Consider the following 18,045-nt stretch of genomic DNA (forward strand, 5'->3'; position numbering starts at 1 on the left):
ACCTAATTGCGTTGGCTAGTTTAAATAGAACTTAATCTTCAATTCCCTGGTCTAGGTGCTCGTAAAACAGATTTAGTAATTGAATTGAAAGTCTAGGGTGTGTGAGTTATCAACAGCTTAGAACATAGGTTAAATCGTCGTAGAGGAGTTTATTAAATTCATATGAACATTGTTAGAATAAAGGCATAAGCCGAATAGGTGAAACAGGACCCAAGTACTATCTTTCTCATCTGATTTCATAAACTATTTGATTTTCGCTTTTACTTTTTATTAGTGATTGTTACAATCTTTAAAATCCTTAAAATTGGTTTTTATTTTCATAATATAAATACTAGAAGTTAATATAATTAGTATTGAATCACAATCCTCGAGGGATCGATAATTTATTAGTACGGGCAACTTTGTACACTTGCAAAGGAGCTATCAAGTTTTTGGCGTCGTTGCTGGGGAATTGTCTTTCCAATACTAGTTTTAATTAATCTCTTTTGTTTAGATTTTTTTTTTTTTGTGTTTCAATTTTTTTTTGTTATTCCATCTTTATTGAACGGGTGCTTCTAATTAGTGTGTTCAGTGTATGCGAGGTACAGTTGATCCAGAGGCATTGCTTTTTGATCCAGAAATCGACCGCACCTTTCATTACCGGTTAGCACAACAAAGAAGAGGACTTGCATCTGCAATGGCAGCTGAAACGAATGCTGAATTGGAAGCGCGACTTCGAGCGGAGTTCGCAAGGACTCAAGAGGAACGGGTGCAGGAAGCCGTGCGCCGAATCCAGCAAGAAAGAGAATTAGAGGAGGCCAACCGCCCCCTCAGGGATCTGAATGAGCCTGTCATGAGTTATGATTACCCAGGAAGTATAGCCCCTCAGAATGCCGAGGCTCAGAACTTTGAACTCAGACCTGCACTCATCAACCTGATCAGTCAACATCAATATGGAGGATCTGCCACTGAAGATGCACATGCTCATCTAGAGCGGTTCATCAGAAACTGTAGTACTACACGTCTTCCCAACCCCGAGCTTGTTCGTTTGCAACTTTTTCCTTTTTCACTAAGGGACACAGCTGAGGAGTGGCTCAACTCCCAACCTCAAGGCAGCATAACAACTTGGGAAGATTTAGCTAAGAAATTCATTAAAAAGTTCTTCCCTCGTACCTTGCTGAGGAAGCTGAAGAACGACATCCTGGTTTTTAAACAGGAAGATACTGAGAATCTCCATGAAGCTCTAGAGAGGTTCAAGAAACTGTTAAGGAAGTGCCCTCAGCACAACCTCACATTGGGAGCACAGGTGGAGAGGTTTTATGACGGCTTGACTGATTCTGCTAGATCAAACTTGGAAGCAGCAGCTAGTGCCGAATTTGATGCTCTTTCAGCTCAAGCAGGTTGGGACTTAATCAATAAAATGGCTGAAAGTGCAGTAAACTCTACCAATGACCGCCAAAACAGAAGGGGTGTACTGGAAATAAAAGCGTATGATAGGATGGTTGCTTCAAACAAGCAATTATCTCAACAAATGACAGCTATGCAACGACAGTTCCAGGCAGCCAAGATATCGAATGTGAATAGTATCCATTGTGGAACATGCGGTGGCCCTCATGCCAGTGAAGAGTGCGGAACAGATTTTGACGAGGAAGTCAAGGTTTTGGGAAATTCCCAAAATAATCCTTATTCCAACACCTACAATCCGGGGTGGAGGAATCATCCTAACTTTTCCTGGAGGGATCAGAACAACTCCAATCAAGGAGGAAATAATCAGAGACAATATTCAAATCAACGATTTCAGTCTCAGAATTCAAGACCTCAACAAACTCAGGATCAAGGAAGCGGCAGTGGGAAGAAAAGCTTAGAAGAGATGATGGAGAATTTCATTAACAAATCAGACACCAGTCTCAAAAATCATGAAGCTGCTATCAAAAATTTGGAGACTCAGGTGGGACAGATGGCTAAGCAAATGTCAGAAAGACCCTCAGGTATGTTTCCTTCAGATACTGTGGTTAATCCTAAAGAAAATTGCTCTGCCATAACTCTTAGAAGTGGTGCTACCTTGAGTGAGCCTAAACAGAAAAATGTAGAAAATAATAATGTCAATGATGAGTTTGTAGGAGATATTGAACCTTTCACAGAGAATAAGGTAGAAGCTGAAAAGAAAAAAGAGGACAAGAACAAAATTACCACTACCATCCCCACTAATAGCAATTGCAAGGTACCTTTTCCAAAGGCTTTAGTAAAAAAGAATTTAGAAAAGCAATTTTCTAAATTTCTTGAAGTTTTCAAAAAATTACAAATTAATATTCCATTTTCTGAAGCTTTGGAACAGATGCCTGCTTATGCTAAATTCATGAAAGATATTCTGTCTAGGAGGAGAAAATTAAGTGAGATAGATGAAACAATAATGATGACAGAAGAGTGTAGTGCTATTTTACAAAGAAAACCCCCTCAAAAGATGAAAGATTCGGGGAGTTTCACTCTTCTGGTAGATATTGAGGGTTTATCGGTTGCTAAGGCATTATGTGATTTAGGTGCAAGCATAAACTTGATGCCTCTGTCCATGTTTGAGAGGCTAGAATTAGGACAAGTCACCCCTACTATGATTACTTTACAACTAGCTGATAGGTCTGTTAAGACACCCTATGGAATAATAGAGGATGTGTTAGTGAGAGTTGATAAGTTTGTCTTCCTTGTAGATTTTGTTATTCTTGATATGGAAGAGGACTCTAAAGTCCCTCTGATTTTGGGAAGACCCTTCTTAGCCACTGGAAATGCCAAAATTAATGTAAAGAAGGGTGAATTATCCTTAAAGGTGGGAGATGAAAAAGTAAGATTCAATGTCTTTGATTCCTTGAAATACTCTAGAGAGGGAGATGTCTTTAGCTGTGACGTAGTTGATGAATTAATTTGCAAAGAATTTGTTAGGATATCTACTAAAAACACCTTAGAAGTTGTAATCATGGAAGGGTGTAAATTAGATGATTTTGACAATGACGTATTAAATGCCACTATTAACCAGTTGGAGGCTATTTCATCTCTTGATTCTAAAAGAATATGGAGAGAAGAATTAATTAGAGATGTTGAGACCCCTGAACCCGAAAAGGTAGAATTCAAACCTTTGCCCTCCACTCTCAAGTATGCTTATCTTGATGAGGGCCAATTAAAACCTGTGATCATAAGTAGCTCTCTTTCTCCTTTAGAGGAAGAAAAAGTTTTGAGAGTGTTGAGGGAGTATAAATCTGCCTTGGGGTGGACCATCAGTGACATTAAGGGAATAAGCCTGATGAAAGGATATTTAATGAAGAGGTTTTCCTCAACTAACTACTATCAAATCCCTTTCAAGACTCAATCGTAGTATAGTATCAGGTTTTGTCGTCTCCACAGGGATTGTGTTGCTACGTATTAATCTTACTAGCTAGATGTTGGATGAATGGCTTAAAAAGTCAATATGAATTTATTCAAATAAAGGACAACAGTAACTAAAGCGATAAAAGAAGTTCACGGAGGCAAACAAAGAAGAAAACGTATTTGGAAAATGAGTTCACTTGATTCATCACTTATTCTCAACCAATATACTCTAATAAGATGAAATTAACATTTAAGATGCCGATAAGAGTTATTCACCCACTAATTTCTTAGCTAAGCGAATCTACCCATTAAAAATCTAGCCTTAATCTCTTAAGACCTAGTGATCATAAAAGGAGCATTATACACATACCTACTCGATAAGACATTCCCAAGCTCTGTTCCTAACCCAAGAAGTTCATGTCCTAGTGGATAGAATCTCTGACTGTCACTCAAGAAATCCTAATAGTTCCTACTAGATAATCATATCCTAGAGAGGTGAGTATCCCGACTAGTCACTCGGTTTAGACCTCTTTTCCAACTCATGATATTCATACCTAAGAATTAATGTCTCCTATTGTCACCTAGAAAACCTCAACCCTACCTAAGACACGTCTTTCTTAAGATGACTGATGCAAGAGTGGTTTCTCTCATTAACTAAACTCACACCAACTTTTCAATTGTCATGCAAATCCTAAAAATCATCATATTGGCAAGAGATACATGAACGCGCAAAGAGAATTAATAACCTAAGACATAGGAATTTTTCCCCTTTCTATGAACTAAGCTACATTAACTCATATCAATTTCTCAATCTATTTATGAATTAATATAAACCCTTTAAATTACCAATTAACCAACTGAAGCATTAAACATAGAGAGAAACACCAAATAATGAAAACTCATAATTATAATTGCATGAAAGTATATTGAACAAGAAAGAAAATCAAATAAGTCATTCCAAATACCAAAAGAGAGTCAAAACAATAAAATAGGTAAAGAGAAAAGCAAAACCCAAAATAGAACGGAGCCATGGACATCCGGAGAAGCTGTCACCTCCTCCATGGCCCTGACACCGGCCCTCAAGGGCCTAGCGTGCATCTGGTGCATTTCCTTCCCCCATCTGCCACGTGTCGCGATCCCGCCGCAGTTACATGGTAAGCTCGTGCACTTGCGCATCGTATGATTCCAGCCTCCAGAATTCTAATTTAATTCCGAATTTTCTCTATCTTCTCCTAAAATAACAATAAAATAAAAGATAAAAATAAGATAACAACTTGAAATAAAATTATCTATTCCTAAATTAAAGTAAACAAATCCTAATAATAATTAAATAGAATATAAAGCTAATTTAAATCCTAATAAAATCTAAAAAAAATAATATAAAATGTAGAAAAATACTAAAACTAAATAAAAATATTAAAATGCATGAAATAATCCTAAAGTGTCCTAAAATGACTGAAATATCCTAAAAAATATATTAAAATGTATGCAAATAAACTAGGAAAATAACCTTAAATCCCGGGTCATCATACCCTTATACTCAACGGCAGCTTGTCCTCAAGCGTAAACTTAAGGTTGCTTGTCCTCAAGCTCAAGAAAACAATTCAAAGTAAAATGCTAGTAACATATTTTCACAAAAGATACATGAGATGAATTCCACAAAATAGTTCATGCAAAGATTCAAGTTTTAAAAACTGAGTAACCTTTAGTCAGTGCAAATAAAAATTATAGAAAATACCAAGATGCGGGGTTTCACATTTTATCCCTATTTCCCCAACCCTATATAGAGAATCCACTAATGATGGCCAGCAGTTTTAGTTATTATGAGCACACACATGTTTTCTTTCCTTTTCAATTTAGCTTTTTCCCAACCCTTCACAGTTATTACCAACTCAGGGCGAAATTCTTTTCTTTTATTTAACAAGGTCAGAATATGATTGGGGGTATGCTCAGTGGTGCAAATACTTCCCATTCCCTTACTCACATCCTTTCCCATTTTTTTTTTTGCATCTTTAGCACTTTATCTTTACTTTCACATGTGTGCCCCTTTTGTAACCTCACAGCCAAAAAGAGTGTAGACCCAATATAAAGATTAAAAGGAAAACTACATATTTTATGCATTATCCCCACTAACCTGGCATCTTAATAACCTGACTGCACTTTCCCAAAACTCACTCAAGTCTCTATCACCTAACTCTCCACATGTTCCACAAGTTTCACTCACACACATGCATCAAGCTCATTTTATTATAACAACTAGCATCCAACTCAGAACATATATTAAGAATAACAACAAGCATTATTCAAGCACAAAAGTGTGAATACCAAGAATCCAAGGCATGTGCATACTAGTGTGTGCAATCTAAATAAACAAATGCTATATGCATGATCATTAAATTAAATGAGAGATGAGTGGTTCAGAAAAACTCCCTGTACTCAATTTGGGTGCAAACTTGAAAGCATCAGGACATGGTCAGTTGGGCCCTCTAACTCAAATTAATTCCTGTAAAATTACTTAGTCCTTGCAAAAATGAGCACACAAATTAAAACACCACAACACAACTCAAATAATTTAATGAGACACTATGACTCAAAATAAAATGCATCAAATCATCAATTCCTTACTAATGAACTTAATTCTCATTAAATCCACTAGCTGATTCATTCTAAGTCAGGTTCACAGAATTCCAAACCTCATATCATGTTATAGTTGATCAGGCCACAACAAGCATTTAGAACAAGAACAAATCAATCGAATTGACATATAAGAAGCATAACATAAAAAATGCATACTATGATAATGTTCTAAACAACACCCGGCTAGCTTAACTAATAGAAGCGGAAGCACAATCCCCGGCAACGGCGCCAAAAACTTGATAAGCCAAACTGCAAGTGTACAGTTTCGCCCGGGGTTTTAATTTATCGAACCTCAAGGATTGTGATAGTTTACTTCTATTGTTACGAATTTCTCGTTGTAAGGACGGAAAACTAAAGTAAAAATGAGGTTTGGTTGGTTGATAATACGAAGTAACAGGAAAATGCAGAAAAGACAATTATTGATTTGATATTAATCAGAGAAAAGCGCACCGGGAAATTGATTTCGTCTACCCTTTGCTATGTTTCTACCCGTTCCAATTATATATGAAATTAGTTAAACCTGTTCATGGTGCTAAGCCTATTTGTTTACTTGCTAATCCCTTAGTCAAGCACCCCTTCTAGTTAATTAGTGATCGCTAATTCCTTAGTACCTAATCCTAATTAACTAGAGATTCAATTTCATGTTCAGGCATACACAAATAAGTTGCTACCCTTATCCCTAAGGCGTAGAGACCGTTATTCAATTTATTCCTAGATCCCTATCATTTACCAATTTCCCAATTGTGCAAACGATAGCGTGAAATCCCTTCGTGATTGGATTCAATAAAAGCAAAGAAGAAATTTATGAACTAAAATAACCATTCATATATGACTGAAACATATCAAAACATAGTTTAGAGAGAACTACATCAAATCCCCAGTACAAAAGAGAAACTAGCCAAGTATGGCCATAAAAAGGATTATGAAGGTGAAATAAAACCTGGAAGCTCCAGAGATGACTCTTGGAATGTTCCCCTCGTTCTCCTCTGAACACCGGTGAAAACGACTCCCAAAACGGACTCCGGATGAGGAAATTAGGTCAAAAATCGTGAACAGCCTTTTTATAGCAGCGGAAGCTCGTGCTACCGCAGCAAAAGTTGATGCGACGGAATCCAGAACCGCTGCGACTCGCGCGACAGCATAAAATATGGTGCAGAAAACTCCAGAAATGAAATTCTGGTGCTATCGCGGCGGTTTTGCTTGCGCTGTATCAAACAACAGTTAAAACTGGCACTTTTGGCGGCGGTTTCCTGCGCTGAAATAGACACCAGCAGCGAGTTTCTCTCTATTTCCTTGATTTTCTCTCTTTTTCCATTATCTCTTCCTAAAATAAAATCAAAATAACAGAAACTAATTAAGAGATAATAAAGTAAAATAAGTAAAAGATAATAAATAAGATAACAACTTAAAATAAACTTATCACCTCTCAAATAGAGTGAATAAATCATAATAAAATCTAGAAAATTAATATAAAAACTATAAAAGATATAAAAATAGATTAAAATGGTCAAATGCATGAATTATAATAAAAGTGTTGTAAAATCACCAAAATACCCTAGATAATATATAAGACTATATGAAAAATATATAGAAAAATAGCCTTAAATTCCGGGTCATCACACCCCTATACTCAACGGCAGCTTGTCCTCAAGCGAAAACTTAGGAAAGCTTGTCCTCAAGCACAGAATAAATCAATTCCAAATCATATGTCTAAACATTCAAAATACATGATACACATTCAACAAAGAAAGATCAACTTATGAGCATACTAGTTAAGAGAAACAAGGAATTCAGTCCAGAGTAAATGAAATCAATAGGACAATGAGACTCAGAGTTCACATCAAAACTCACAATTGTAATCATCATTTATTTAGTGCATCTGACAGTACAAACACTATGCTTCGGTTCTCATAATCAATCAAATCAAGATCAGAAAGTGTCATGCTATGCAATAAGAAAGAGATTCACACGGTTGTAGCTTGGCCAAGGTGTAACTTCAGGTAGGATAGGAGAAGGATAATACAAGGCTACACACATAGATAGTTAAGTGATCAACTTCTTCTTTCAATTCAGAGCATTCATTTAAAGCACTCAAGGTTCTTTCTCTCATCTCCTCTTTTTATTTGCAAACTTTGCTTTTTTTCATTATTTTTCTTTTTTTTTTCATTTTTTCATCATTTTTTTTCCAAGCATTTTGCTTCATTTTCATGCACACTAGGAGAGAGAGGAACCTATACACAAATATCTTTTTCTCTTTGCTCAATTCACAATTCAGATCACTTAACAGTTCACGAATATTTCCAAAGTTAGGGACCAAGAAAATTCACATTTAGGCTCACACATGAGCACACACATGTTTTCTTTCCTTTTCAATTTAGCTTTTTCCCAACCCTTCACAGTTATTACCAACTCAGGGCGAAATTCTTTTCTTTTATTTAACAAGGTCAGAATATGATTGGGGGTATGCTCAGTGGTGCAAATACTTCCCATTCCCTTACTCACATCCTTTCCCATTTTTTTTTTGCATCTTTACCACTTTATCTTTACTTTCACATGTGTGCCCCTTTTGTAACCTCACAGCCAAAAAGAGTGTAGACCCAATATAAAGATTAAAAGGAAAACTACATATTTTATGCATTATCCCCACTAACCTGGCATCTTAATAACCTGACTGCACTTTCCCAAAACTCACTCAAGTCTCTATCACCTAACTCTCCACATGTTCCACAAGTTTCACTCACACACATGCATCAAGCTCATTTTATTATAACAACTAGCATCCAACTCAGAACATATATTAAGAATAACAACAAGCATTATTCAAGCACAAAAGTGTGAATACCAAGAATCCAAGGCATGTGCATACTAGTGTGTGCAATCTAAATAACCAAATGCTATATGCATGATCATTAAATTAAATGAGAGATGAGTGGTTCAGAAAAACTCCATGTACTCAATTTAGGTGCAAACTTGAAAGCATCAGGACATGGTCAGTTGGGCCCTCTAACTCAGATTAATTCCTGTAAAATTACTTAGTCCTTGCAAAAATGAGCACACAAATTAAAACACCACAACACAACTCAAATAATTTAATGAGACACTATGACTCAAAATAAAATGCATCAAATCATCAATTCCTTACTAATGAACTTAATTCTCATTAAATCCACTAGCTGATTCATTCTAAGTCAGGTTCACAGAATTCCAAACCTCATATCATGTTATAGTTGATCAGGCCACAACAAGCATTTAGAACAAGAACAAATCAATCGAATTGACATATAAGAAGCATAACATAAAAAATGCATACTATGATAATGTTCTAAACAACACCCGGCTAGCTTAACTAATAGAAGCGGAAGCACAATCCCCGGCAACGGCGCCAAAAACTTGATAAGCCAAACTGCAAGTGATTGTGTTGCTACGTATTAATCTTACTAGCTAGATGTTGGATGAATGGCTTAAAAAGTCAATATGAATTTATTCAAATAAAGGACAACAGTAACTAAAGCGATAAAAGAAGTTCACGGAGGCAAACAAAGAAGAAAACGTATTTGGAAAATGAGTTCACTTGATTCATCACTTATTCTCAACCAATATACTCTAATAAGATGAAATTAACATTTAAGATGCCGATAAGAGTTATTCACCCACTAATTTCTTAGCTAAGCGAATCTACCCATTAAGAACCTAGCCTTAATCTCTTAAGCCCTAGTGATCATAAAAGGAGCATTATACACATACCTACTCGATAAGACATTCCCAAGCTCTGTTCCTAACCCAAGAAGTTCATGTCCTAGTGGATAGAATCTCTGACTGTCACTCAAGAAATCCAAATAGTTCCTACTAGATAATTGTTGGTCAATTCGCAAGTGCACGAATACCTCCGGGTTTTAAATTATCGAACCACAGGGATTGTGAGTGAGAATTATTGATTTAAGCCTAGAGTTTGCAAGTTCTTAAAACAGAAAAATTCAGAAATTGGTTTTGGGTGATTGTGAGTAAAGTTTTGCAAAAGAGCAATGTTGATAATGATGTAAATAACAAATGATGGGAAATTGCCTTGGGTGTTTGATCATCTAATCCATTTTAGTCCACCTATCCTATGCATGTGATATCTTGATTTATATCTTGTTGTTATAGCCTATGTACTTACTAGTTGATTCCTCACAAAAGTAATTCTCTCAAATTGAAAGTTAAGCCCAATTCCTTGTGTACTTAAACATTCATAAGAGGTATGAGAGCTCAATTATTCAGGCCAACAAAACCCTACCCTCACTCTATTCCTAGAAGCAAGTATAGAAGGATCTATTCCAATTCATGTCCCTAAATCATAACAAATTTCCATTCTATTATAATCTAGCCTATAGCAAAGGTGCACCAAAGCTAAACATGCAATAAGGAATTGAAATACAAGATTGAATCAAGACTCATGCATAGAGATAGGAATTATAAACTAAAGTTTCATATAATCTCTTAACCCAAAGAAAAAAAGTAAACTAGCCACTCATGGCTAGTGAATTCATAAAGGAAATGTAAAGAAAACCTGAGAAGAAATACAAGTTGGAAACCTCCCTTGGTCCCAAAGCTCTCCTCAGCTCTCAAAACTTGATCAAAAATTAGTGAAATGACAAAATGTATCAAAGAAATTGGCCTAAGCCTTATTTATAGGCTGAAACTAACGAAACTGGGCGCTCAGGCGCCAATTCAGAGCGCCTGAGCGCCAATTGCATGTCAGAAGACATGCTCTCTGACCCTATTGGCGCCTAGGCGCCCACTCCCAGCGCCTAGGCGCTCTAGCTCGCCTGAAAATGACTTTTTGGCTTCTGAAACTCCTCTTTTCAATTCTCTTTATGTTCTTCATCAATTCCATGCTTCTTGGCCTTCCTTCTCCTTCAGTTTCTGCACTCCAAACCTAACCAACAAGACAAGGAAGATTCTAGAAGCTCCAAGAGCTCATTAGCACAAGAAGTCCCTCATAAAACACAACAAAACCATGCAAGTCCTAAACTTTACTTAAAATGCAAGAAAACTCCCTATAAAACTACTAAATTACCAAAACAAAATAAAAACTAAAGAAAAGATAAAAATGCATGAGAATGCATGAAACACTACATGAAACTCAACAAAAAGACTCAAAACAACCAAAGAAATGACCCTAAAAACACTACTAAAATAGGGTCATCACACCACTATACTCAACGACAGCTCGCCCTCGAGCGTAAAAAACACTCGCTTTCCCTCAAGCGCAAGAAATGCTCCCACACAAGTGCTCACAACAAGGAATACTTCACAAAAAACAGGGGAACAAAGTAATCACAGCTAGTTTCAAGAGAAAGATCCAACAACCTACTTCATGCATCCTTTGAAGAGAGAAGAGTGTAGAGTTCATTCATGAGAAGCATATAGATCTAAAAATCCTAGGATGAGATGTTCATTAAGTGCACTGAGCACACAAACAAGTTCATAGGTCCTGAATGTCATTCACTCAATAGCAACAAAGATCAAACGTGCAAATATTCAAAGAGACTTCCATAAGGGTTGAAACATTGGCTAGGTAAAACATGATGGTGGTTGGTCCCTAAAGGAAAACTAGGCTTTCAAGCACATTGAGTGTGGTCCTCTTCTAATAACCCCGGAGCTTACAACACTTTTCTTTGCACAAGTCTCTTGCACCCAACTTTTCAAACCCTTTTTTTTTCTTTTTTCCCAACTCCAACTTTTGGTTAGGAGTTCTTTTTCTTTCTTCTTTTTCACTGTTTTTTTTCTTTTGGGGCAAGAGGCTATTTCTCATTTTTTTTAGCTCCACACAACACAGCAAGGACCATCACTCCCCAATATTCCATCCAAACAACCATCCCAAACTTTTGGCTACAAAAAGATTCTTCAATTAAGCTCAAATGGGACAACTAAGGGCAATGTTCAACCACGAACTCAGAATCTCAAGAAATCCTATAAGTCTCAAGAATAAAACAGAAATCACTAAGCATGCTATGAGTGAAATTAACGCAGAACCAAGAATTGCAAGTGAGTCAGGATCCTCCAGAGAATTTTTATGGTGAAGGGTCAAAGATAGACCCTTAATGGACTCACACCGACTCCTTTCTCAAGAGACACTCGGAAGACCGAAGTCTCCTCCTCTCTTCCCCAACATGCAATCACTCATCCCCGAAACAACAACAAGTATTCACCAAAGCATTTTCAAAAACAGTACTAGTAGGGAAGCAAACCTTTAGCTAAAAGCATGTGAGTATAGGAAAGTAAAGACCCAAAAATAAAACCAACTAAAACAATGCATGATCAAAAGAAAACAAAATCTATAAATTGAAAATATGCTAAAAATGCATGACCTAAACTAAGAGTAGAGTTACCTCAGCACAATCACTCCATGGGGTCATGGTCACCCCTTCCATCGCCATAATCCGGATGAACTCCGGCATCATGCATCAAGCTCAAGTCTATCATCCCCTGCTCCAAGGTATTAAAATCCAAGGGCCCATTGTACCTAGGGTCTGATGTGCTACCTCCCCTCCAATGATGGTGGCCACATCCATAGGATGACCTCTCACGATGCAATAGATAGCAACCAATGTAACCTCTCTAACTTCAGATTTGTTAGAGCTAGGGATGAGGGAATCCTGCAAAAACTCAGCCCAAACTCTAGCCAGCGGTGTCATATCCTTCCTTCTTACAAAAATAATCTCATCATCAACTGCTTCCCAGTCCCGCCCAGGCCTAACAATCACTGCCTTCATGTCTTCCAAGATCTCCGGTGACTTCTCCTTTAAGAGCTCATGATAAGTGTCCTTCTCGGGGAAAAGCTCCTTCTCTTGGTCCTCCGTGAGGAGACCAAGATGCCTGCGAATGACTGCTGGATTGTAGTCAATCACATCTCCCCTGAACCAAGATGAATTCACCGGTGGCCTGGACCTGTCCTCTTGATTGTCACAGTAGGTGTTCGCGTAGAACTCTCTAACCATGACTTCACAAGCAAACAGAATGGGGTTGACCCAATTCTTCCACCTCCTAATCTCCATGGCTTCTTGCATGCCCAAGAGGTCTCTTCTTCCCTCCCGATACAAAACTCCTCGCTCCTTCACACACTCCTTGTGTGCTAGGTGAGCTCGGTAAAACTCCTCCTTAACCGCTGATAGGAAGCGGGAGCGATCAAAACTCCGGGAGGTAGAGGAAGAAGCTGCAGCTCTTGTGTTGGTTCTTGCTCTTTTCACAGGCATCTGCAAAGTTGTTAGCCCATACACAAGCCACAAACGTTAGAAATGTTAGTTCAAAAATAAAAATAAAAAGAAAGAAGAAACTTTGCACAAAAGCAAAAATAAAGAACAACCTAAGAGCACCCAAAAAGTTTCTTAGTGATTTTGGCAAAGAAAGAAAGACTACCACAAGCACTTGCCAAAAATCGACTAAGAGAACCCATTGAGGCATTCTATCAAACACCTTGTAAGCAAAAGCTAAACTAAACTAATCCACAAAATCCTAAGTACCCATTCCTCACAAATCTACAACCCCTTTCTAATTAAACACAAAATCAACCACCAATGAGTATATACAACCCAAACCCAACTTACATTAACACAAATCACTCACCCAAACCCCCTTGTAAACATGCATTGCAAATCCCATGAACAAAAATGAAGGAAAGTGAAAGTTGGAACTTACCTTGACTTGAGAGTGAGTGGGTGCAAGTGAAAGAAACTTGAAACAATGCAGAACTTGGAAGCAAATGGGAGAGCTAAAGTGTGTGCAAGTGAGAAATGAGAAGTGGAAATGGGGTTTGGAGAGAGTGGGGTGCGTTTTTTATGAAGGAATGGGAGTAAAGAGTGGGAAAATGAAAAGGTTGGGGTTTCAAAACCCAAAATGTAAGCAAAAACACGTACAGGAGCGCTCGAGCGCTCGAGGGGAACGCTCAGGCGCTCAAGCCAGTTCCAGAGGCAGTGCCTCTGCCACTATTGGCGCCTAGACGCTCCTGAATTGGCGCCTAGGCGCTCAACCCAGATTTTTCACAAAAATTTTCCTTTTTTTTTTAAATAAACACCTAAAATACTACAAAATTAAAATATAGTAAATAATAAAATTAAAAGAATGGGTTGTCTCCCATTTAGCCCTAGGTTATAGTCCTAGGTGGACTCTCCTTCCGAAGGTGTTAGGAAGGAAATTCCTTTCCATTGATTAACTTACCACAAGTGCAAGGAAGAAACCTTGCACAAAAAATCTGGAGTAAATCCTCCCATGAGGCAATGTCCTCTTGCTCATCAAACCAAGCTCTAGCCTCCCTTGTCAAAGAATGAGGGAAGAGTTTAATCTTCACTTCATCACTTGAAACGCCCCCAATCTTAGCAAGGGTGCTAGCTTGGGTAAACTTCACCATATGAGCATGTAAGTTCTCATACTTGGACCCCCCATACTTGTTACCATTAACAAGCTTGATGAGAGCCGGATGGAACTCATCAATTTGGGCATTAACTTTGGGGATCTCTTCCGAAACCTTCGACCTGCTTCTAATCACATCACAGACAAAGTCATTGTCATGGTTAGTCTCAATCATAGGATTAAAAACAGAAAATCGTACCTTTTCCTTACCAACACGGAGAATGAGGTGACCCTTGTCAACGTCAATCTTAGCTCTACCAGTAGCTAAGAAAGGTCGACCAAGAATGAGAGGAATCTTCTCATCCTCCTCCATATCAAGCACAACAAAATCCACGGGGAACACATACTTGTCCACCCGCACCATTACATCCTCCACAATCCCATATGGAGTCTTAAGGGATCGATCCGCCATTTGCAAGGAGAGCATGGTTGGGGTAACCTCTCCTAGGTTAAGCCTCTCAAACATGGTGAGCGGCATCAAATTGATGCTCGCTCCAAGATCACACAAGGCTTCCACTTCCGCCATGCCTTCAATTTCCACCGGAATAGTGAAACTTCTGGGGTCCCTTCTTTTCTTCGGCATCTTCCGCTGCAAAATGGCACTACATTCCTCCGTCATCAACACCGTCTCATCTACTCCCTTCAACCTTCTTCTCTTATGCAGAATATCCTTCATAAACTTAGCATATATAGGCATTTGTTCCAAAGCATCGGCAAAAGGAATACTAATGTGGAGCTTTTTAAAAACATCAACAAACTTTGAAAACTTTTTATCTAAGCTCTTCTTAGCCAATGCTTTAGGGAACGGAACCTTGCTAGTTTCAGGAGTAAGCTCAACTTCCTCTCTCACCTTAATGGGTACAACTACTTCTCCTCCCACTATCTCCTCTCTCTTTTCTCCCTCTGTTTTTTTCTTCAATTCATTCATCACTCTCCCACTTCTAGTGGCTACAACAGAGGCATTCTCTTGCTTAGGATTGGGGATAGTGTCGGAGGGAAACTTACCTTGAGGTCTCTCGGCTATTTGCTTGGCCAGCTGGCCAAATTGATTCTCAAGATTCTTGATAGCCGCCTCTTGATTCTTGTAATTATTCTCCGTCCGGTTGATGAAAGTTTCCACCAACTCTTCTAAGCTCTTCTTGGAACCACTACCTTCACCTTCTCCTCGCTCTTGAGGTTGTCTTGAGCTTTGGCCTTGAAATCCTTGGCTAGGAAATTGTCTTTGAAAGCCATTTCCTTGCCCATTATTACCTTGCCTCCAAGAAAAATTAGGGTGATTCCTCCATCCTGGATTGTAAGTATTTGAAAATGGGTCATTCCGAGCTTGACCCATAGCCTTCACTTCCTCCTCCGGTCTAGTCTCTGTGCATTCTTCGCTGTCATGTGGCCCTCCACAAGTCACGCACTCCACCTTGGCAACTCGACCACCAATCTTGGTAGTCTTCATTTGATTTTGAATCTCATTCATTTGCTTGGAGAGTTGCTTGTTGGAGGCCATAAGTTGATCATAAGCTTCAACCTCAAGGACTCCTCTTCGGGCTTGGAGATCATTACTAGAGTTCATGGCTCTTATAGCCATTTTTTCAATCAAATCATACCCCACTTGTGGAAGTAAGGCATCGAACTCTCCAAGCCGCATCCAAACCAAACCTCGAAGAATATTGGAGACCATCATAGAACTTTGCTACTTGCTCAGCTTGAGTAAGGTTATGTTGAGGACACCTCCTCAAGAGCTTCTTGAACCTCTCCCAAGCTTCATAGAGATTCTCATCGGTGGATTGAATAAAAGTCATGATGTCATTCTTGAGTTTTCTCAAGAGGGCTCTTGGAACAAACCTTGTGGTGAACTTCTCAGCCAAGTCTTCCCAAGATGTAATGCTACCTTGGGGCTGTGAATTCAACCACTCTTCAGCAGTATCTCTCAATGAAAAAGGGAACAAACTCAAGCGGATTGTGTCCGCTGAAACATTCTGAACTCTGTAGGTGTTGCAATTGCGGATAAACCGCTCCTTGTGTGCATGAGGATCTTCAAGAGCACCTCCACCATACTGATTTTGGCTCACCAAGTTGATGAGTGCCGGCCTCAGCTCAAAGTTTCCCGTGCCATCGGGGGAAACTATGCTGCCCGGATAATCGTAGCTCATGGCAGCCGAGGTGAGGTCTCTGAGAGAACGATTAGCATTCTCCAATTCTTGCTCTTGAAGTCTTTGAGCAAGAGCCTCATTCACTCTTTCTTCAATGTGGGCTTGTATCTCCTCTTCCGTCATTTGAGCAGCCATGGCTTCAAGCCTTTGTTGGGCTCGACGACGGCGAATAGTACGTTCAGGCTCCGGATCAAACAGCAATGGATCCGTGCCAAGCCTACTGTGCATAAACTGAAATCACAAAAACAGAGAAAATGTTAGTAACACCTATTCAATGCAATGCTTAGTAAAACAAACAAACAAACTCTTTAACTTAAACCGAAAACCACAAACATTCCCGGCAACGGCGCCAAAAACTTGTTGGTCAATTCGCAAGTGCACGAATACCTCCGGGTTTTAAATTATCGAACCACAGGGATTGTGAGTGAGAATTATTGATTTAAGCCTAGAGTTTGCAAGTTCTTAAAACAGAAAAATTCAGAAATTGGTTTTGGGTGATTGTGAGTAAAGTTTTACAAAAGAGCAATGTTGATAATGATGTAAATAACAAATGATGGGAAATTGCCTTGGGTGTTTGATCATCTAATCCATTTTAGTCCACCTATCCTATGCATGTGATATCTTGATTTATATCTTGTTGTTATAGCCTATGTACTTACTAGTTGATTCCTCACAAAAGTAATTCTCTCAAATTGAAAGTTAAGCCTAATTCCTTGTGTACTTAAACATTCATAAGAGGTATGAGAGCTCAATTATTCAGGCCAACAAAACCCTACCCTCACTCTATTCCTAGAAGCAAGTATAGAAGGATCTATTCCAATTCATGTCCCTAAATCATAACAAATTTCCATTCTATTATAATCTAGCCTATAGAAAAGGTGCACCAAAGCTAAACATGCAATAAGGAATTGAAATACAAGATTGAATCAAGACTCATGCATAGAGATAGGAATTATAAACTAAAGTTTCATATAATCTCTTAACCCAAAGCAAAAAAGTAAACTAGCCACTCATGGCTAGTGAATTCATAAAGGAAATGTAAAGAAAACCTGAGAAGAAATACAAGTTGGAAACCTCCCTTGGTCCCAAAGCTCTCCTCAGCTCTCAAAACTTGATCAAAAATGAGTGAAATGACAAAATGTATCAAAGAAATTGGCCTAAGCCTTATTTATAGGCTGAAACTAACGAAACTGGGCGCTCAGGCGCCAATTCAGAGCGCCTGAGCGCCAATTGCATGTCAGAAGACATGCTCTCTGACCCTATTGGCGCCTAGGCGCCCACTCCCAGCGCCTAGGCGCTCTAGCTCGCCTGAAAATGACTTTTTGACTTCTGCATCAATTCCATGCTTCTTGGCCTTCCTTCTCCTTCAGTTTCTGCACTCCAAACCTAACCAACAAGACAAGGAAGATTCTAGAAGCTCCAAGAGCTCATTAGCACAAGAAGTCCCTCATAAAACACAACAAAACCATGCAAGTCCTAAATTTTACTTAAAATGCAAGAAAACTCCCTATAAAACTACTAAATTACCAAAACAAAATAAAAA

General features: G+C 38.5%; 2 protein-coding genes and 2 non-coding genes across 4 annotated transcripts; 2 read left to right on the plus strand and 2 right to left on the minus strand.

Moving 5' to 3' along the window:
* Positions 1-574: 574 nt before the first annotated feature.
* On the plus strand, positions 575-3,203 carry LOC130719398 (uncharacterized). The gene is made up of 2 exons (XM_057570023.1): positions 575-3,088; positions 3,186-3,203. The coding sequence occupies exons 1-2, from the start codon at positions 575-577 to the stop codon at positions 3,201-3,203; spliced, it is 2,532 nt and encodes an 843-aa protein (XP_057426006.1).
* Positions 1,163-1,269, minus strand: LOC130721653 (small nucleolar RNA R71). The gene has a single exon (XR_009013574.1). It is a non-coding gene; the product is annotated as a small nucleolar RNA R71 (small nucleolar RNA).
* A 7,185-nt stretch (positions 3,204-10,388) lies between the features above and the next one.
* Positions 10,389-13,751, minus strand: LOC130716815 (uncharacterized). The gene is made up of 2 exons (XM_057566819.1): positions 13,648-13,751; positions 10,389-13,205 (listed from the first exon to the last, which is right to left on the minus strand). The coding sequence occupies exon 2, from the start codon at positions 13,203-13,205 to the stop codon at positions 12,432-12,434; it is 774 nt and encodes a 257-aa protein (XP_057422802.1). The 5' UTR covers positions 13,648-13,751; the 3' UTR covers positions 10,389-12,431.
* Positions 13,752-16,062: 2,311 nt separating this feature from the next.
* Positions 16,063-16,169, plus strand: LOC130721609 (small nucleolar RNA R71). Its single transcript, XR_009013536.1, has one exon. It is a non-coding gene; the product is annotated as a small nucleolar RNA R71 (small nucleolar RNA).
* Positions 16,170-18,045: the final 1,876 nt, after the last annotated feature.

Source organism: Lotus japonicus, chromosome 5 (genome assembly GCF_012489685.1).
Source record: "Lotus japonicus ecotype B-129 chromosome 5, LjGifu_v1.2".
NCBI classification, from domain to species: domain Eukaryota; kingdom Viridiplantae; phylum Streptophyta; class Magnoliopsida; order Fabales; family Fabaceae; genus Lotus; species Lotus japonicus.